Genomic DNA, 21177 nt, shown 5'->3' on the forward strand with positions numbered 1-21177 from the left:
CTGGCACCAGGAAGTAGGGAAGAAAACCTCCAGATACATTGTGGTTAATAAACTGAAGACTCTCAAGTGCTACAGTGCTTGGTAAGGCCCTCCCACCAGGCCCAAGTAGTATCCTCAGCAATTGGGGAGGAAGTAGAGCCTAATGATTGCTATAGGAGACAGAGTCTATAGTCCTGAGCTTCAGTAGCCTGGCTTATTAGGTGACCTAGAGTGGCTTATCTTCCTACCTTGGACAATTTCCCCAAAGTTCTCATAGTGTACAATTAAAAGGGTCAGTGAAGATAAAATGACAGAAGGAAATTCAGAGCAGGTTTGACAAACTGAACCCCAACCCCCACCCCCAACACATCTGCTAGTGAGTTTTAGGATTTTTAAACACTCCATTTTAATGTCTTTAGGCAGAGCTTATTTTTATTTTTTAATTCACATGGTTCTACTATTTCCGTCCTTCACATGTGGCCCCTGAAAGTCTCTGAGTATATGACTTATGGTTTTAATGCAATTTCTGCTCTATTAGGAGATTAAAATTATTTAAAACTTAATTCCATCTCTTCATCAATTATATGCAAATATGTACTTCTCAAGTTCCACAAAGATGATTTTGCTGGCTGAGCTTTAATACATACACACACACACACACACACACACACACACACACACACATATTTACAAAATGGGGTAAGAATTAAAATTGGACTTTCTTCCTAATTAATACAAATTATAAAGCTTCAAATGTTATTTAAAACATCATTCAGGACCAAGTATTCTTTGTTATAATATACTTTGCTTGTAAAATTAACCTAGACATTGGTCATTTTACTCAGAGGAGAAAACATGTCTCTAAATAACCATCTTTAGTCTGCCCTTTTGCCACTTCCCAGGGATCTCCTAAGACACTCTGGGGAAAGTCAGGAGTAAATTAGCCTCCCACATCTAATAACCCAAACACCATCTTCTCTAGCAGTACCAGTTAGATATGTAAATCGCCATGAATATTTACACCTAGCAGGGTCATTTGTGCACAACTCCAAGAGACAAATGGTATTTCCAGTAATAGTTTATTGATTTCCAAATGCACAGGGGCGCCGAGTCTGAACATCCTGGGATAGCAGTAAATCTCTCTTACAAAATAATTTACAGTATGAAAATGATATACTGAAACATTAACTCAAATGTGTAATTCCCTTGAAAGACTGAGTGTTCCCTTATTTAGTGGAAGGGTGGAAGGGGAAGAGGAGATGTGACTGCACAGGAAAACAGGCAGAGTACAACAACGGGTTTCTTGGTTCTACTCACTCATGCAGTGTGGCCTGTCACTGTAAAAAAAGACTAGTCAGGTTTTACTCCCATCAAGTATAAATGTGCTGTCCCCTCATGGTCGTATCAAACCCAGCATGGGTTCTGTGGCCTTTTTGTACCAGTGTACCTCCAGTGTCTTCATTTATTTTTATTTCCTGCTCTGTCCCTTCCTTGTTTTGGTATGCTCAGTATTCCACACGAACCTGTCTTACCTGGCAGGTCCCCAATATTCCACATTGTACTATTGTCCCTCCCAGGAACTGCCTGGGTCTTATGGCTCTAGGAATGGGTTAGTTGGAGGTGGGGGTGGGGGTGCAGGTTAAAGAAACACTGCTAGGCAAAGAAAATATGAGACCTGGAGTCTCCTGTGTGAGACTTCTTTTTCTCTTAGGACTGGGGTGGACTTGATCCATAATGAGATTTTCAACTAAAAAGCATGTGTTGAACAGCCATTATATGAGGGCAGACTTGCAGGAATCAGGAGGAGGATATTTTCTACGTCGGGGGAAAGGACTTCCTAGGCTCTGCCACTACAACAAGGTTGTGAATTCTGCAATTGAGCCCGCAGGCCCCAGTAGAGTGACCAAAATGGCTTGGGTCACCAAATGGTCAGGCACACAAACACAATTATGGAGGAGAGCTGGAGTGAAATTTCCTTCAGGACTGTCACCTTGGCTCAGTGCTTTAGGAGCTGACAACCTCCACCAGGGAGTTACTCTTCTTGGAAATGAACGTGTAAACTCCAATCATCTGGTGGGACTTGTAATCAGGCGGGAATAAGGTAGCGTGCAAAACAGTGAAGGGCTCCTTAGAGCTTCCCTTCATTCTTAAATTGTGTGTGCGTGTACATATATACACATAACATTTATCATTTAGATATCCACCCCCCCGCCCCAGGTATCAATAAGACAGTCTAGATTTACTGTGACTTTGAATTGGTTCACCTAATAAAGCACAGGAAGAGAGATTACCTTTACTAAAATACAAAGATTTCCTTTTCTGCAGGAATAAAGTAGTAGATGCTTTTAAATAAAGTTAGAGGAGAGAGCAGAACACCCATCACATTTTCTATTTTGAAAAACACCTTATTTATGGGAAATGGCACTAAAAAGGAAAGGCTCCCTCAGGAGCAAGGGGCAGGCCCAAGTTAGCAATATGTACTTAAAGCGTCTGCTAAAGCAGAGGAATAAAGCAACTTTAATGTCATTTCTGAGCCCAAACTATAGCCATGAAGTGTCTTTTTGAGAAAAATTCAAATTAATGGTCAGAGTACAGCAAGAGAACCAGAAATCTTGACTCCCTCTGTATTTGTAGGTGTCCCGTGGGATGGGACAAAGGAATTTCTGGAGAGCTGGATTCAAAACTGGTCCAATATTTCCTAGCTGTGCAACATGAGACAATGACTTCCTCTGTTTTATCATCTAAGAATGAAGGTGTAGTAAGTACAAGGCCTGGCTCATAGTAAATCCCTAATATAGGCTACTCTCCGGAATTCCTGGGCAATAACCTGAGAGTTCAAGCACTTCTTAGGATTGTCCTGGATTTAATGATACCAAATCAAAGGACAAATCCCTCTCTGCATCCAGAAACCCAACATTTGGAAGGCAGCCAGGAACTGCTGTGAGTACCTGATTCATTCTGGAGACATCCGTTATCTGCATCCCTTGATGACTTCTCCCCAAAGATTTCTGCCTGCAACCAGTTAGGACACAATTCTGAGCACTCTCATTTCTACTGACCTGGTGGGAGGGAAGTCTCAGAATGCTGGGGCTTAAGGCCAAGCAGCATGCTCCAGCTCTGGGGGGAAGCTGGTGCCACTGCAGGAAGCATCCTAGTTTGTACATTGATACACGCTGCCAGCAGGAACTTAGGAGCCTGGGCAGAAGCTGCTGCGCTGTTTAATGCTTCCCTGGTTAAAGTTTTATCAGGTGCTGAAGACAGCAGGAGCCCATAAAGCAAATCTGAGACCCTTTCTAAGTAAAAGCAAAAGTGCTTTCCTTGAGGATTACAGACATGATAATTTATTGAGACAAGTTGGCACATATTCCTACAATTCTGTTGGTATCTACTGCATAAATGTTTGGATTTTCCAATACTGACTTAAAGTAATAACATATGATCAGGTATGGAGAGCCAATGATCTTTCCATTGCTAATACAAGGCTACCATTTGAAGATCAAACAATGATTATTGGGGAAAGACAATACAAGTTTCCAAATCCTAGTCTTTTAAATCTTCTGATATTTTAAACTCTTTCAAGAGTGGCCATTGGTCCATCTTTTAGGATGGTTTTGTGGATATGGTTGGAGGTTGTTAACTAGCAGTATACTGAATTCTCCAGTCTTTACAGACAGATAAATGAAGCACCAAAATTATCTTAGCTACTTGTTGGACACCAGTTTGAGTTTTGTTTTTTTTTTTGGGGTGAAAAACAGCTCAAACTCCTCCCAGTCCCAGTCTCCTTGCATATGTAGTGAGCTAGGATAACCCTAACTAGCAGCATATATGCTTGGTAGCTTCCTGGTCTCAAAGGAATTAAGTCATTTCATCACATGCACAGTGTTGAACAATGACATAAATACAAATGATATAAACAGGACTCCTACTATAAGCAAGTTGTGTTTCTGCCTCAAAACTATCCTGCACACACACTCAGCAGCTGGCCCCAAAGCTATCACACAGTCACAGGCAGGCAAGCAGACAGGCAGGAATAAAGGGCTTTCCCTAAAGGCAGGCTCCTTGGCTCTGCCTCAGGGGTATTAGAAGTTTAGGACCTTGGGCAGGAACAATCCCAAGGGGCTTGGATATAGTTCCAATTGTGTTCCTCAGAAGTGAGCATGGAAACACCACTAAAGGCAGAGGGAGGGAACACATAGCCCATTTGCAAACAAGAATTATCTTCCAAGTCTCTCATTTTATCTTAACAGTTTATGTGTATGAACATTCTATTCCATAATATAACTGTCTTTGTTTTATATAAAAATAAGGTTATCCCCTGACTTCAAACCATTTGTTAAGGAAAACTGACATCTCGGGAAGAAAGCGTGCTTTTGAGCTTACAATTTTATATTTCACTAGCACATCACTGCTTCCCAGGGGGTATAATGCTATAAGAAATTGTGATTTGGAAATGGAGAAAGGCCAGGAAATCTAAGCTCCAGGGTATCTCTGCTCATGTTACTGAAGAGGAGAGAGCCAGGGTGCAAGAGATGACCTGAAGGTCTGTGGGTAGGGAGTGCCACGGGAAGGATTCCAATTAATGTAAAATAAAGGGATATTTGCTGGGAGATGGAACTGAATTCCGCAAGCTATAGAGTAGCAAGAATTCTCCCCATACTGCAATTAAGCCATATTAAACTAACCTGGCAGAGGGAACGGCAAAAATCTACACTGAAAGTTCCCATTTGGCAATACACATTTCCAGCCTTTCGTGTTGTGATAAGCCCATAAAACCTGCAGAACTCATCTAAACAATCCAGGTTTTATCAGAGTCTTTAGTGACTATTTTGGAAACTCAGGCAAGTTAAATTCAGAAATATTGATTTCAAATTTTAATCAGATTTCTTTGGTCCTCTTTTCTGTGTCCCACCCCCAGGTCATTTCCTTTCCACCTCTTCAATCATCTTTTTCATTTCCATAGCACTGAATTATGAATCTGAAGTCCTGGATAACCTCATATGCTAAAAATATCTGTGTCTTTCTAGCTTTTAACTCTTTCTCCAACCTCATTTTCAGGCCATCCATCCTAATTCACGGCACCACATTTCACAAAGGTAGAACTGGACTATTTAGAGACTGTGGACATGAGTCAATAAGGCCCCACTTTGTCCTCATGTGTTTCATGCTTCAGTATGAACAAAGTAGGTTTTTTGTTTGTAGGTAGGCAAAAAGCTCTGACTTCCTTTCATGATTAGTCCAGGTCCTTCCTAATGAAGTATACTGTTGACTTACACAATATTATAGGGGCTAGCTTTCCTGAGTCAGTTCAAAGCAGCCATTAAGGAGTTCCCTGAAAGACCCTTTTCAATTGCTCCTGGTTGATCAAAAGGGCTCTTTCCTTGACCTACTGCAACAAGAGAATGAGAAGTACATGGTAAGCATAAAACTGGTCATTCCTTGGAGAGAGATGTGCCTGCTATGGATCTGGGGACATATCCAGTGGAAGTACATTTGTTGCTGGGCAGCCTTCACAGAAATCAGAAGCCATTACACACACGCTGTCACACACATACAAGGGAAGGGGTGATTTTCCACTCTGATGGCAAGCCTTCATGTGTCCTCTTCTTCACTGGCACCACTACAAAGGAAAAGGAGAAGCAGGTGAGTTAAGCCATCACAGGAAGGGAGTAACACAGTCTATTGGTTGATGGCACCAGCTTTGTTGTCAGACATACCTGGATTCGAGTTCTAACTACCATGACTGAGCAGTGTGGCCATATATGGGCAAGTGACTTGATTTCTTTGAATTCTGTATCTGACTACTGGGAGAATGATGATAACAAAACTTACTTTTTGGGTGACTAGAGAATTGAGAGAATACATATAAAATGCAAAAATGCACAGTGCCTATATACAGTTCATGAATAGCTATAAAAAGGAGAAGGGGAGGATCATAATCCTTGTAAACTTAATTGACAAAATAAAGTGATGGTGAAAATTAGGAGTTTGATTTCTTCGAAGGCTTAAATCACCTGTTGTTAGGAGAACAAGGAGAAGCTATCAATGGCATTCTGCACTTGGAATAAAATGCAATGTTTCAATTCCTGCCACAGGTCAGTCCCTGGGTTTAAATATCGTCTCTTCAGAGAAGGCACTCTACTGAAATAGGATTCCCTGGTTATTCTCTATCTTATTTCTTTCACAGCCCTCACCACATTTTATACTTTATTTGTTATTTACTCTCTCTCTGCCCTACTAGAGCATGTAAGAGTAGTTAATATTTTATCAACTACTGTACATCCAGAAGTAGTACCATTTAAAGCACAGAGACGTGCTTAACAAACAAACTGCTTTTTAAAAAGGGAGTGAAATACAACAGGAAGAAAAGGAAGGAAGGACAGAGTTGGAAGGAATGGCTAGTCATTAATGCCCTAACCAGAGTATTCCAGATGTCTGTGATGTTTCTAGCAGCCAAAAAGTGAGTTGTAGAGTCCCAGAGGCATGGCTAGTACCTCAGCTGCTCAGTCAGAACATTTCTGGTCTGATCCTGACAAAGAGCACTGTCTAAACAGGGACAGGGTCAAGGAGAAGGCAGGGACAATGGAAACAAGATGGCAGGGATGCTCACCCGTAGAAGGGAAAAAGTAGCAAACTTGCCTAGAATCTCCTCACTCACTTCTAGAGTTACCGTGTCTTTAAAATACTAACAAAAGCCAACCTGATTTAGTGCTTACTGTGGGCCAGGAATCTGAGCTTAGTGTTCTTCATCCATTTTTCCTATCCCTCCTCACACCAATCCTAAGATACAGGACTATTATTATCCCCATGAACCAGATGAGGAAAGTAAAGCTCTTAGAGATATAAAAATCCTATGGTTACAAAGAAAGGTTTGTGTCCTTAAAGCTTAAGGTTTACTTTTGGCCAGAGAAACGCTCAAGCAGTCAAGCTGGTAGACAAAGTTCCACGGTGCATCAGTTTCTAGCTATGACTTAAAAATTTTGCTTCTCACAAGATATTATCAATATCTACACAAAATCTGTGTCGTGTGTCTATCTGGGAAAGGCTTTAGGGGAAAATACCCTAGGCAACAGACTTCTAATACTTCCATTAAAGGTGAAAATATTTAAGACACGGGGCCTACAAATTACATTACATACACACTGAAGTCCAAAAGAACCAACTAAGTCAACTTCCCTATCCAAACCTCTGCCCTAGTTCCACTTTGTTTTCTTGCTGGTTGTCCAATCATGGGATGGAGGATGCCAGTGAGCTGTCATTATATCAATATTTGATGACATCTGTTCTGATGGGAACAAAGGGTCTTTTATGAAAATTTCTCACAAGAATCAAGACATAGTTGAAACCAGCACTATATTCTCCCCCTTGGTATTATATTCAAAGCAAGCTCTTAATGTTACCTTGTCAGTTTTACTTCATACAAGAGGCTCAGCATGATGACGGTGCTCTTTCCCTAGGTTCACTTTTTAGAATTCCTGAGATACATATTTTAAAGGGTTCATGAACCCACTGAAATTGTATACAGTGTTTTGTCTGTGTGTTCCTTTGTCTAAGAAAGGCCATAATTTTCATAATAGCCTCAAAGAGGTCCAAAACTACAAATCAGGAATATCAAATTATACATAAATTCTTTTCCAGTTGTCAAATTTTTTACTATCAGACTTGGAGAAAAGCATAGGGAAGAGGTCAGAAGTCTTGACTGATTGAAATTGTTTCTCATTACCCTAAAAGAGACTGTTCCTGCATCTGAAAGATAAAATTTATCTCACATTTTAAAACATAAGTCCTTGGGACTCTGTCAAATCATTTACTGTATTCTTGTCAATTACTAAATATTACTTGAGTATCAACCATGTGTTAGGCATAATTCTAGGCACAAAAGACTATGATGAACACAATACATGCCCTTACAGACTTTTACAGCTTAGTAGGTGAGACAAAAGGGTGTGGTGGTCATACTTTTTTTTTCTTTAAAACAGCATCTTCAAAAGATAAGTATCTTATTTGCATTATTAATAACCCATTTTTCACAATAACAACATATCATTGGTATGAGGCAGCATTTCCTCTCTGAAATACTCCTCCTTTACCTAGTATGCAAGCAAGTTTATGCTTGTAAGATTCTATCTGAAATAGTCTATAAAAGTCTTGAATATCCAGGTGAAGGAACACAACCTTCCACTTAGGTATTCATTTCCCCTTTGAAAACATCTAAGAGCCAACACTTAGGATTTCTGCCTTGAGTGGCATTCAAGAGGTTATTGAGATTATTTTTTTTAATATTTATTTTTTGGTTGTAACTGGACACAGTATCTTTATTTTATTTATTTATTTTTATGTGGTGCTGAGGATCGAACCCAGGGCCTCTCACGTGCTAGGTGAGTGCTCTACTGCTGAGCCACAATCCCAGCCCCTATTGAGATTCTTTTCAGTGCCTATTAATGCATTTGTGTGTGTGTGTGTGTGTGTACACGCCCGCGCGTGGGGGGGGGGGCAGGCGGTACTGGGGATTGAACTCAGGGGCACTCAACAACTGAGCCACATCTCCAGCCACATTTTGTATTTTATTTAGAGACAGGGCCTCACTGAGTTGCTTAGCACCTCGTTTTTGCTGAGGGTGGCTTTGAACTCACAATCCTCCTGCCTCAGCCTCCTGAGCTACTGGGATTACAGACATGCACTACTGCACCTGGCTTGCCAATTTATTTTTAAGAAGACTCACAGATGTGGGATTGCTGTGTCAGAAGAATAGGCATAAAGCATTTATTTTTAATAAAATAGGATGTTAGGCAGATAGCATTCTATAAAGGTACTGGGGGGAGGTTCATTATATAATGGCTTTGGGATCACCAGACCAAACTAGATTGAAATCCATGTGTGAATTACTAGCCCTCTCAGAATCTCATTTTCCTCATGGTAACATTATTTAGCTTACAGTTTTGTTATAAAAGCTTTATGGAATTTCATAATACAAATGATAAAAAGTATTGACCTCCTTCCTTATGCTGAATTAAAAACTGCCTCCTCCTAACTTTCAATGTTTCTCATTCTGGCACCTGAAACATTACATTTCAAAATAATCATGTTCCTATCCCCAAATTCCCTTCAAATATTTAGAGACAAACAGTATCCTGTGTGGCTTGCTGGAAGCTTTCTTAATGACAACTCCAGACCTACTAAAATATAGGTACTGGACAGAAAGACTGAGTTCTATAGTGCTGATCCTTCTATGTGACAGTTCTCTAGAAAATTCTACCTCTGTGAAATGTTGATGAGGACAATTAACTGAGTGAAGTTTAGTTAACTTGTTCAGTCACTGACTGATCTAGTTTGGGGGTACTGTTGTATCTCAGAGTGGTGGTCTTAAAAGTGTAGCACACATACCTCTGGGGTACATAATGACTTTCCAAGGAGTGTCTGGATATGAGCAGTTCTAAGGAAACAAATGTGCAAATCCTTAACTTGTATATATAGTCTTTCCTAAAACCGCTGTTCCTAAGAACATATGTGCCTGTGGTCTATAAGTTCTTTTTTATCCACTCCCACTTTCAAAATCACCTTACTCCCACGTCAGAAAAAAAATGCACATTTCTCACTTTCCTGAAACCTACATGCAACAATTTTGCATGCCACTTCTACAAGGAGTCTAGGAGAGGAAACAATCTCTGATTTTACCCAGGCATATACTCTTTGGCATGGTTATACAACTTTCCTCTGTCTAGACACTGATCCAAGAACTTAAATTCAAAACTGAGATGGCAGTCATGAGTTGTGCACTGACATTTTATTCAAACTGAAAAAATAAAATCAGCTTGATATGACAGAAAGCAAGCCTGATTTTGCTAGATGGCTTGACTGTAAGAACTGGCTTTTCCAATTAAATTCTATAGTGAACCTTGTCTGTAAATTTAATAGGCTAAGGCCAAAGTGTCAAAGTTTTGACAAAAAGAGACATAAAAGTTTGTGTAAACTAAACAATATGTCAGCAGCCATATCTTTTGAAACTATCTAAACTTGATATATTTATATTTTTCAGGAGTTAACTTCAAATGGGCAAGGAGGCATATATTTTCCTAAATTCTTCTACAGAATAGAAAAATAAAAATTTTAGCTAAAGGAACTGGAAGTTCCTAAATTGGGAGGGTGATGTTAAACTTTATACCTCCCTAGTTGGGAATATAGTTTAGGGTGACAAAAATGGGATTAAGGAGTCCAGCCAGAAGAAGATTGTGTCCCCTATCTGAGTTAGGCACACACTGAGGAATCCTTTCTGTTGTGCTGTGGTGCCTACAAAACTGAAGAGTTGTCAAAGGCATACCACAAGCCCTAGTCTCACTAAACCCTCCATACCTGCTGATAAAGTGATTATGATAGACAAGGTTTCACTGCCTGACAATTTTTTAGTTAGTCCATGCAGGTAGGCAGCTCAGCTTTTCAGTTCTGTCCTTAGAGTTTATACTCTAGCTAGGGGTGTAAGAAGAACAGGCATTCTAAATTTCTGAGTTTAATAGTCTCTTTTTGTAAGCATATAATACAACTTAATTTGATTTGGCATCAGTCATGTTTGCAGAATTCTTGGTATTTATTAATTATTGCTGTAAAAGGAATATTTAACTCAGGAGAATACAGAAATTAAGAGGTATTGACAAGGGAGGAAGGCTAGATTCAGTCCAAAAGATAGATCCAAAAAGATAGACTTAGCATTCTCCAAAAATTAAGCAACAAAGGCATTGTACAAGGTGCTAATTAAGAAACCTTGAGCTTTCAGTATTTTAAGAAGTGGCTGCCTAGTTTATAAGTATGTGATCAAGCCCCGCTGGGGAGATTGCACACTCAGATGATCAAGAGACCTTTCTCTCCTAGACACATTCATCTGCCTCAAAAGCCTGGGCTCAAAGCAAACAGGTTACTGTGTTATAAAGGATCAAAACTCAAGTTAGCTGCAACCTGTGGAATGCCGTGAGGGATACCTACAGTGAGGTACAAATGTACTCAAGTTACCCTGGGTTAACTAAGAAAAACACAAGAAGACTAGCATTCCAGGCCTGGCTCTGCTATGTGACGCTGGGACTCCAAATCATATAAAAGTTAAGCTCCTTTCCCACTTCAGCACTTGCTGAACTAATTAATTCACTCTCACTTTTAGTGTTTTCTCTTTGCTTCCTGTACCCCTCTAGTTATCCACTGTCTATCACCTCAACCTGAAGTGTGGCCTAAATGTTAAGTCTTTCACCTCTTTTTGGCTGAGTTCTAACACTGGGTTGAAAAATGGCATTGCTTGATTAGCACCTAGAACAGACAAAAGAATAAGCTCTGGTATGAGCAAAAGCCCTGAAATTCTTCATTTCTTTGTGTTTCTTAAAAAAGTGATTTGGCTTCTTCCTCACTGCATCTTCCTTCTCAAACCACAAGACAGACAAGGAGAAGGGCTCTGCTCTCAAGACTGCATTCTGCTTTATCCTAGGAGCCTTCTTTCCTTCAAAAATTGCCATTATTTACAAAGGACTTACTTAACATTTCACAACAGCACCAAGCAATTTCTACACAATCTCATGGTACCCTAACAATAGTTCTTGTATTACCTCAGATCTATGTGTAAGAAAACTGATATAACGATTATAACTTCTGGTAGGTATTATCATCTTTGGAGAAGAGAAAGTTGAGGCCCAGGGAGGTTACATGACTTGCTCAAGATACACAGCTTGTAAATGGTAGATTTAGGTTAAGCAATCAGATTCTAGAGTCCTCAGAAATGAAACTGGACTTAACAAAGGTTTTTTGGTGAGATGGAAGATACCTGGCAAGTGCTTTTTTTAAACTGGGGGGGGTGGAGGCAGATAAGACAGGTAAGAGGGAGGATTAATATGGAAGGAGAAGGAAATACAGACCAGAGTTTGCTACTTGATCCTCACAGCTGGTTCTGCCTCCTCGGATCTATTAAGGGGACTTTGAAAAGGCCTGATCTCCAGTATGACCTATGATTACAGTGCCAAGTTTAATCTCTGAATCCTCTACTAGACTATTCACCATTTTTAGAGATGGCCACCCTTCTTGCACTCAACAGCACCTGTGTGGGTGGTGGCCTGAGTTCATGGAAGATGACAGGCCTGCTTAGGCAGTGTCCTGCTATAGGGAGGTACCTGAACAGAAGTAAAAGGTGGGCTTCTCAGCCTTCCAATGTCTCATCTGCTCCCAAGACTCCCTTCTTCTGTACTGAATTCTTTGCTGCTATTACATTTAGCAAACAAGTTTCTAGTCTTTTTTTTTAATTCAAAAAGAAATGTTTTCCATTTTAGTTGCCTTTTATTTTCTACAAACAGGTACTGCTTCTATAAAGAGAATAAAAGATCACACAGTGTTATTCACCAGGGATAATCACCACGAATGCACTGAAATATATCTGCCCATATTCCTTGTCTATATATATAAAATACATACTTATCTTTTATCATATTTCACAAGCTTGTTTTAATTTGCTTTTTCCAAACAACCATCAATCAAGAATTACTGAAATATATTTCTGTAAGGCTATGATTTGTGATTGAATTGTATGGACTTAGCATATCTAACATTGGACATTGATTTGTACTTTTTCACTACTACCCACAACACTGTTGACACACATCATTGTGGGTGAATCATCCTTAATTATTTCCAAAGAAAAATTCCAGAAGGGAAACTTCTGGGTCAAAAAGCATGTTTGTATTTTTTTTCCCTTCAATAGATTTTAATTTTTAGAATAACTTAATATTTTACTAAAAAAAATTAAAAAGATGGGCCAGTGGGTTCCCATACCCAGTTTCCCCTGTTATCAACAAGAAATGATTCAGAATATCTTAAGTTTTTTCCTAATGTTCTTTTCTTTTCCAGAATTCCACATTTAGTTATCATGACTCCTTAGCCCCACCTTAATAGTTTCTCAGACTTTTCTATTTGTGACAATCATGACTGTTTTGAGGGTACTGTACTGGTCAAATATTTTACAGAATGTCCTTCAATCAGGATTTTTCTGATGTTTTTCTTGTGATTAGGTCATGGTTATGAGCTTCTGGAAGGCAAACTACAAAGGTAAAGTGCAATTATCATTAAAATTATCAAGGAGTCAAGCTGAATATAATCTGCTACTATTGAAGCTCACCTTGACCAACCTGGTTGAGGTAGTGCTTGTCAGGTTTCTCCATGGTAAAGTTGCTTTGTTATGCCCTGCCTTCCCACAGTGCACTCTTCGGAAGGAAGCTACTCAGAGCACCTTATACTTAAAAGTGAGGAGCCGTGCTCCCTCTCCTTGAGGGTGGGGCATATACATAATTATTTGAAATACTCTGAAAATAAGATGTGTCTCCTTTATTTCTTCTATTGTTTATGTTTGTATGGGCTCATGAAAATTTATTTCATACTTTGGGTTATGATCTGAAACTACTTATTTTCTTGCCAAACTGTTCAGCTTTGGGAGCTCTTTTTGTTGGTTCCTGGGTCCCTTGACATATTCCCATCAGTGTGGGTTTTGATTTGCTTTTGAGTACTTCCTTACTTCACGGAACTACAAGATCTTTCAGGCTTAGCCTGAATATTTCCTGCCCCAGTTCTGGAATCAGGAATTTCTCTAAGGAGCATAGGATGTGCGTTTTTAAAGGCATTTGACACATTATTATTAATATGCCCTCCAAAAACCTTCTTATGCTGATTTACAATCATTACTCATGCAGGTATGAGAATGCTCATTTTCCCCACACCCTTGCCAGTAACAGGGCATTTTCAAAAAGCCTGTGGAAAGCTGACCTGGCATGAGATTGTGTGTGTGTAATCGTGTACAAGCATATGTATGTATGTCTCATCTGTTCTTTCTCTCTGAAATAACTTCCATTTACATGGCTTCCTACTGAACTTGGAGAGGAAAATGCCATGGTGGAGGTAAGTTTTTTCCTTTTCTCCACTCTTTCCCAACCTCCTTTCCCTCCCATAGCAATACTGGATTTCATATCACTGAGGGTGTCCTGTGTTGAGGGCTGAAAAGAACCTATCTCATATCTTCCAATGGGGTCTGGCAGTTTAGGAGCTAGAAGCAGAAAATAGCCCAAAGGTTTACCTTTCCTGTTTTCCCACACCTTCAGGATAACACCTGACCCAGTTTCCCTATCTTCTCTTGGTATGTGAATAAGGGAAGCCAAATCTCTCTTAAGCAGTTTCCTTCCACTGAAATCTTAAATGTAAGATTTAATACAATGCAGGCCTTCAAATTTCCTGTTGCCTCAGCCGCTGTATGTTATAAGTTACCAAAGAGAGAGGGAGAAGGAATCAATAAATAAATACCCTCTTGATACTAATCTCTGATCACTATAAATAATGTGTGTTTGTGTGTGTAGCTTTCAAATTCCATGATGACCCTGAGAAGAGGTTCAGAAGTTGGAAGCATACCAACCCTTAATGACCTAGTGCTAATTTTCATATGGCAGAGGGTTAAGATTGTGGGTTTAAGAGTTAGAACCCCCTGGGTTTGAGTTACAGTTCCGTCATGTACTAGCTGTGGGATCTGAGTTCTGTATTTTTATCTGAAAATGGAGGACAATTTAGTAACTGCTTGGAAGAGGTCTCAAGAGGATTAAGTGAAATTAATGTATAGAGTGCTTGAGATATGTATAAAGAGCCTGGCATGGGGCCTGTCACATAGTAGGTGCCCAATATATTTGTAGTTAGTAACATCACATGAAGAAATCAAATCAAGGCTGAGGGAGGCCAACAGACATACTAATGAGCTGATGGTGGAGTGAGACTGCCTGCAAGTCAGGAGTTTCAGGCTCCTGAAAACACCACCTTGCAACCCCCACTGTCTCTCTAAGACTATTTATATGAAAGTGGGGTGGGAGGGAGCGAGAGGGAGATAGACAGTCAAATTGGTCACCCATTTTCACTGTAGACACCAGTCTGTCATTTGTCCAAGATTCTTTCTCAAACCTGTTCTCTTAGTGTTTGATAATAGGCCATTTGTTGGTAACACCATAACAGCTCTCAAATATTGAGTGCTTTCTATGTGCCAATCACTGTGCTCAAACCCTTAAGAATTGGTACCACCTCCCTATCCCAGTGAGCCCAACAGAAAGTCCTTCTGACTCACTGTGCACAACCTTTCCCATGTCCATCCATTTGTCTTCTCTACTGCCATCACCATCGATCACTTTAATTATTATAGTTGTCTAGACTGGTTTTCCTCTTTCTTTTTTTTTTTTCCTCCCAGTTTGGGAATTGAACCCAGTGCCTCATGAATACTAGGCAAATGTTCTACCACATCCCCAGCCCCTTTAGAAACATTTTTTGTTGTTGTTATAGTTATAGAACCCAGGGATGTGCTACCACTGAACTACAGCCTCAGCCCTTTATCTGTCTATCTATTTATTATTATGAGACAGGGTCTCAGTTGATAAGGCTGGCCTCAAATTTGAGATCCTTCTGCCTCAGCCTCCCCAGTAGCTAAGACTGCAGATGTGTACCACTGTGCCTGGCTTCTACTTCTACTTTTAATTAACTATTGTATATTTACAGACTGCATTCACAGAGTTGTATTTTTTAAATGTACAAAAGGTATATCATTGCCCTACTTAAAAAAAAAAAAATCCTTCCATATAACCTTATTGCTCACAAATCTCTACTTGCTTTGGCCCCTGCCTGCCCTTACAACCTGATAAATGCCATATTCTAGCCACACTGGTTTTCCTTATGTTCTTTAAGTAAGTTGAGCTTGTTCCCACCTTAAGGTCTTTGCACTTGCCATTCTGTCTCAAAAGCTCCTCCTCTCAGATCTTAGAATGACTGACTCCTTAACATTTTGATTCCTTAACATTTTGGCCTTAGTTATAAAGTCACTTTCTCAGAGGCTGTCCCCAACCAAGCAAACCAAAATAGCCAACCCACCATCTCTGCAATATTATATCAGATTGTTGTATTGTCTTCTTTGCACTGACCACTATCTAAAATTTATTTTCAGGTGTCAAGGGTCTTTTAATGATTTGTTCCCTGATATATCTCTAGTATGTGGTAATGTGCTTGAGCATACTGAGGCAGGAAGATTGTGTGAGCTCAGGAGTTGCCCAAGGACCAGCTTGGGCTGAACAAAGTTAGACCCTGTCTCAAAAATTAAGCGAATACATGACTAACCAAAGCAACCCCATAAATAATTAAATGTTTTTAGAAACATTCCCAGGCAAACTGTGGGCTGCCTGCTGGTATTGAAGATACTGCTCAGGAATTTCACTTCTACAGGTGAACCTAGATTCCATTTTTTTTTTCTGATTGTCACTGGAATGAACTCACATATTTAACGACTAGTACCCTAGCCATTAAAATACTGTATCATAAACAATGATTACTCTAGCAAACAAGTAGGCCTTAGTGGTAAAGGACAGGTGTGGTTGACAGGCAGGGAATGCTTTTGTCACTAAAGACACAGCAGAAACAAGCTCATGTCTAACCTTCCCCAACAAGGAAATCTGAAGAACCAATTCATCGCCATGAGGAAATGTTCTCATCTGGCTTTCCTATAGAACAGCTGCTCAAGTGGCAACTTCCAATGCTCTGTGTTCTAGCTGTGAGCTATTCTCAAGGCAGGCTTGGATTTCATGATTTTAAGCCATCTATCCCACACATGGACATTTGTCAGAGGGAAAGAGATGAGGAAGGTATTAAGTCATCCAGGCCAAGGTAGACGTGAAGGGGTGCTTAATTCATCGCTTCCTTCATTCCACACTTTCCTTCTGATGACATGTCAGCTGAAGCCCAGATCCAGAAGTGGGAGAGCTGGGTTAGTAGTGTGGTGGTTGTGACTAATAGTAGAAAATATATACAACTAAACTTTGGCACATGCTGGCAGTATGACCTTGAGTGAGATACCTCTATAAAGTCTCCACAGCAGTAAAAAGACAATAATGACATAAGTACTCACTAAATGGATGCTGTTATTTATTAGATTCTGAACTAATCACTTAACCAAAATTTTTACATTCAGTTTTCATAATACTGTGCACTAATAAGACTGACACTCATTTTACAGATGAAGAAAACAAGGGGCAGAGAAATAAAGTGGTTCAAAGTCCCAGATAGGTAGGGCTGGAACTACAACCAAGGCATATACCTTATTTTTAACGCTGGGCAGGAGATTATGTTGAGTGGAGGTCATATGAGTGGAGTGTATAAAGTCAACTTGGCTGTATTTGTCCAGACAGGATACAGTATTGCCTCTTACAATTGATGCCAAGTATTAAATGAGACAACAGACAAAGTGTTCAGCATACTGCCTAATGTGTAGTGAACATTCAAATTCAACTGTTTTCATATCATTACCATCCTGAAGTTAGTCATTTCTCTTTCACCTCACAGGGACTGAACTGAGCCCTATTAAATGCAAATGACAGTACACAAAAGGTGAATCAGAGTCTCTACCTTAAAGGACCTTGCATTCTGGCAAAGAATGTACTCCATGGGCTGACAGAGAAAGAAGTGGTGAGCTCCACCTACAGTGTCAGAAATGACTTTATCACTCGGTGTTGACACATGGATTGTTATTTTCCAGAAAGACAACAACAAGAGGGCATGCCAAGTGAAGGAAAAAGCTTGAGCAAACTTTTAAAGATGTGTACAGTTGGGCACATTCAGGGAATTATGAAGAATTCAGAAGGACTACAGATAAAGTATGAGAGGATAGACTGAGAGGAGAGTGACTCATCAGCAGCTCAAAATGCTAATGTTCATGGTTCATGCTTGAAGAATCTCATAAGACGGGGGATGTAGATGGAAAAGAATAGATGAGAAGGGTGTCAGGGCTCCATATGGTGTCTACCACACTGCCAGCTCTCAAAATGTGAACAAGGGCTATGTTTAAAATATACAGGCTGTGTTCTGTGCAACACTCCCCAAGGCAGCACAAACAGATGTTTCAGGAAAAAAAGAAAAACAAAATACCCAGTGGATCTCAATATAAAGCCTGTGTGGGGGCAGGCTGGCATCAGACTGCTTGCATGTGACTGTCCCATCAGTGCAGATCTGAGATTCAGTTTGGAATAGTGACACAGGTGTTAATGTGGTGATGCTGGGGGTCTGAAGTGAAAGAACACTAACTCCCAAATAGAGCTTAGGGTTCCTCTTTGCCAAAGCCAGCTTCACTTGTCCAATTTAAGACCCATGCTAGGGACAGTGAGAGTTCTGAGTTGGAAAAACAGTAACACATTGAGATGTCTTAGAGTAGTAATTCAAGCATCTCTGCCAGCACATCTTCTCTGAGATGAGGGTAACTGTGGAGTAGATGTCTGTAGAAGGGAAGACAGGGTCCTTGTTCTATTGCCTGGTTCCCTGACTATTTACTACCCAGTCCTATCCCTCCCCTTGCAATCAACAGTCTTTTCCATTTCCCAGTCTCCCTGGGAAATGGAAAAGAAACCCATCCCCAACTATACTCCACCATATTACATATAATATATAACACACACACTATATACACACACACATATACACATACACACACATATGTATATATACACAATATACTCCATACTACGAAAGTTTATGATGCAGTCAACAGGTCTAGACTGTAGAAACCTGCCCCTACTGGGAGGAAGGTTGTGGTATACAGCTGAGGAGATCCAGTTTACTTTCAGTCAGTCCAGAGGCTTTCTTGGGATGGCAGTTCAGTGCCATCAGATGAGTGAGAGCTTTAGTTTGGTCATCACTAGATAACCCAAACACATGAATACCCCAAACAGAAGAGTCAAATCTGAGAGGGGTAGGAACTGAAAACTGCAGCTTTTCATCCTTTGTATGTCCTACCCAATCTCAAGACTGAAGAAAGCCCATTGCTCTGAACTCAACTGTCCTATACTGGAAGAACTAATAGATAACCAACATGATAGCAAGTGAAAAAACAGCCAAGGCCTTCACCAATTTTCAAAAGATCTTCTCCCATACACTTTTGAGTCTAAAGTCCCCATTAAAGTTTATTATTTAGTCTAAGGTACTCTACTTAAAAAGTTCTTTCTGAAGCCCTAGAGTTAAAAATCAGTATATATTATAAGATGAGAGGAGGCCACAGGACCACCATAAGCCACTTGAGCACAGCAGAGCTCCTGAATGAGCCAAATGTCATCACAGAAGTTGATGGGATGAGGTGGTAGAATGGTAGGCCTTGCTGGGGAAAGAAAACTGATAATCTTTGAAGTATCAGAACTGGAGTGTTAAGTACAGGATGCTGAAAGGAGCAGATAAGGATTATTAAAGACACATTTTTCTCTCTTCTTCCAGTTTTTCCTGAAACCAGCTCTATATGATACTCAAATGACATAATCTTTTCAATATCATTTCTTCTATATGCAGAAGAACCTGTTTATGTGTCAGAACATTTATTTATGATACCTGGAAAGCAACTGCTCTCTATTGGCCTAATTACAGGCCCAGTCAGAGAGGGTAGCCCAAACATCCCAAAGGACACTAGGGAAATATGCCCCTAAAAAATAAGTAAAGTCTAATCTGCATTTAAGATTGCCTAACTCATGGCTAGAGTCAACAATTTGGATGCCAGGGCTACCTGACGTCAAAACTCTCAACCATACCTTTCAGAAAGACAGAGAGAAGCAGAAAGCGCACAAAGAAATCAAAGTCTGAATATAGTACTTCCACCGATCAACTGGAAAATTTACTCCTGTGGGCCTCAGTTTCCTTACTTCAAGTCCCAGGTTATGAAAGTAAAAGCACATTGCACATGAGAAATGCTAGCAAGTGTTTATTTTTCTCATGAAATAGTATGCAAGACAGTGCCACACACACATTAGACTTTTACTACATATGGCTCTGTTCCCTTTTTCCTCCTTGGATTGAATGAATTTTTTTTTTTTCTTTAATTGGTTGTTCAAAACATTACAAAGCTCATGACATATCATCTTTCATACATTTGATTCAAGTGGGTTATGAACTCCCATTTTTACCCCAAATACAAATGGATTGAATGAATTTTAAGGCTCTCACATTTTGAGTTCTAATCAAATTCAGGTTTACAAAACAATAAATATATTAGTTGGCTCTTTTACACCAGCCTGAGAAGTTAAAACAAAGTGCATAGATATTTAGCTTTTCCAACTCAGTCATTACTTGAAACACTGCATGGCAATATTCATTCTGCATAGCAGAAAAGGGTAGGAGGGAGGGAATGGTAACAAAATAAATATTTCAGCCAACTACTTTGGGGTAAAAGATGAGAAAATTCTTTTGAGAATTGCTTTTAAATTAAAAAACTATGAAAGAAAGAAAAAAAAAAAGATACAAAGAAGAGTGACAATTCTGTGTATACAAGTTTAAGTAAAGCCTACGGAATTACTTGTTTCATGTTCAAATGCAGAGAAAGCTGTTTTCTTTCCCAAACTGTTTCTTCAGCTATCTTTCCTGGTCTGATTTCTGACAGTGCTGGGACCAATGCCTCTGAAGGCTAACCATATACCTCTTCCTGCCCACTAAAGAGGATGGGAAGATCAGACCTTAGAAATAGAGTCAAACTAACCTTGGGGGTCTGGCAACTAGTCCTGGGAGCTACTGTACTGGTCTATTTGAAAGGCAAGATGATCACCCACTTAGCTCTTGAGCAGAATGACTCCATGAATTCAACTGATATAACTCCTTACTAGAGGCTATATTTTCTTTCATTCCCCTTCCTTCCTCCCTGGTAAAGAGCAGTAATGGCACTGAAATCCATAGATAATCCTTAAATCTCTGTGACAGCTCCAGTTCTAAACTCCTCCTTCACAATGACAGTTTTAACAACTGTTAACAAGTCATAACAAGACCTCTCTTGCTCTAGTAAGGAATACAAATATTCTTTCTCTTTCCATCCCCAAATCATAACCAGCCTTAAAGTCTATATCTTCCAAAAAGACTGTGTGGACTACTCCAGCCTTTAGGAACTAACATCTCACACCCTCAGGTTCCCCGAATAAGTATCCTGCTGGGGGGCCACAGAGAATTCAGTGGTTAAACTATTCATGAGAAAGCAGAAGAACTGAAGGATACCAAAGACTTGTGAGCTAGAAAGTGGCTTGATCAAGAGAATATATACAAACACCTGCCAAAGAGGCAAGCTTGGCATAAAAACTGGCAAAGAATGGTGAAGTGAGTCATGTGCAAAGACAAGATAATAATTCAATGCAAAGACTAGAAAGTGGTACACAACATGAG

At 39.8% G+C, this 21177-nt stretch overlaps 1 protein-coding gene across 1 annotated transcript in view; it reads right to left on the reverse strand.

The window, feature by feature from the left end:
- Positions 1–1039: 1039 nt before the first annotated feature.
- The window catches only part of Trim44 (tripartite motif containing 44), a 112188-nt gene continuing 92050 nt past the window's right edge, over positions 1040–21177 (reverse strand). Inside the window, exon 5 of the mRNA XM_027936440.2 lies at positions 1040–5596. Within this exon, the coding sequence (XP_027792241.1) occupies positions 5569–5596 (28 nt within the window). The 3' untranslated portion in view covers positions 1040–5568. The remainder of the gene's footprint in view (positions 5597–21177) is intronic.

The sequence above is a fragment of the Marmota flaviventris genome, chromosome 9 (assembly GCF_047511675.1).
Source record: "Marmota flaviventris isolate mMarFla1 chromosome 9, mMarFla1.hap1, whole genome shotgun sequence".
Taxonomy (NCBI): domain Eukaryota; kingdom Metazoa; phylum Chordata; class Mammalia; order Rodentia; family Sciuridae; genus Marmota; species Marmota flaviventris.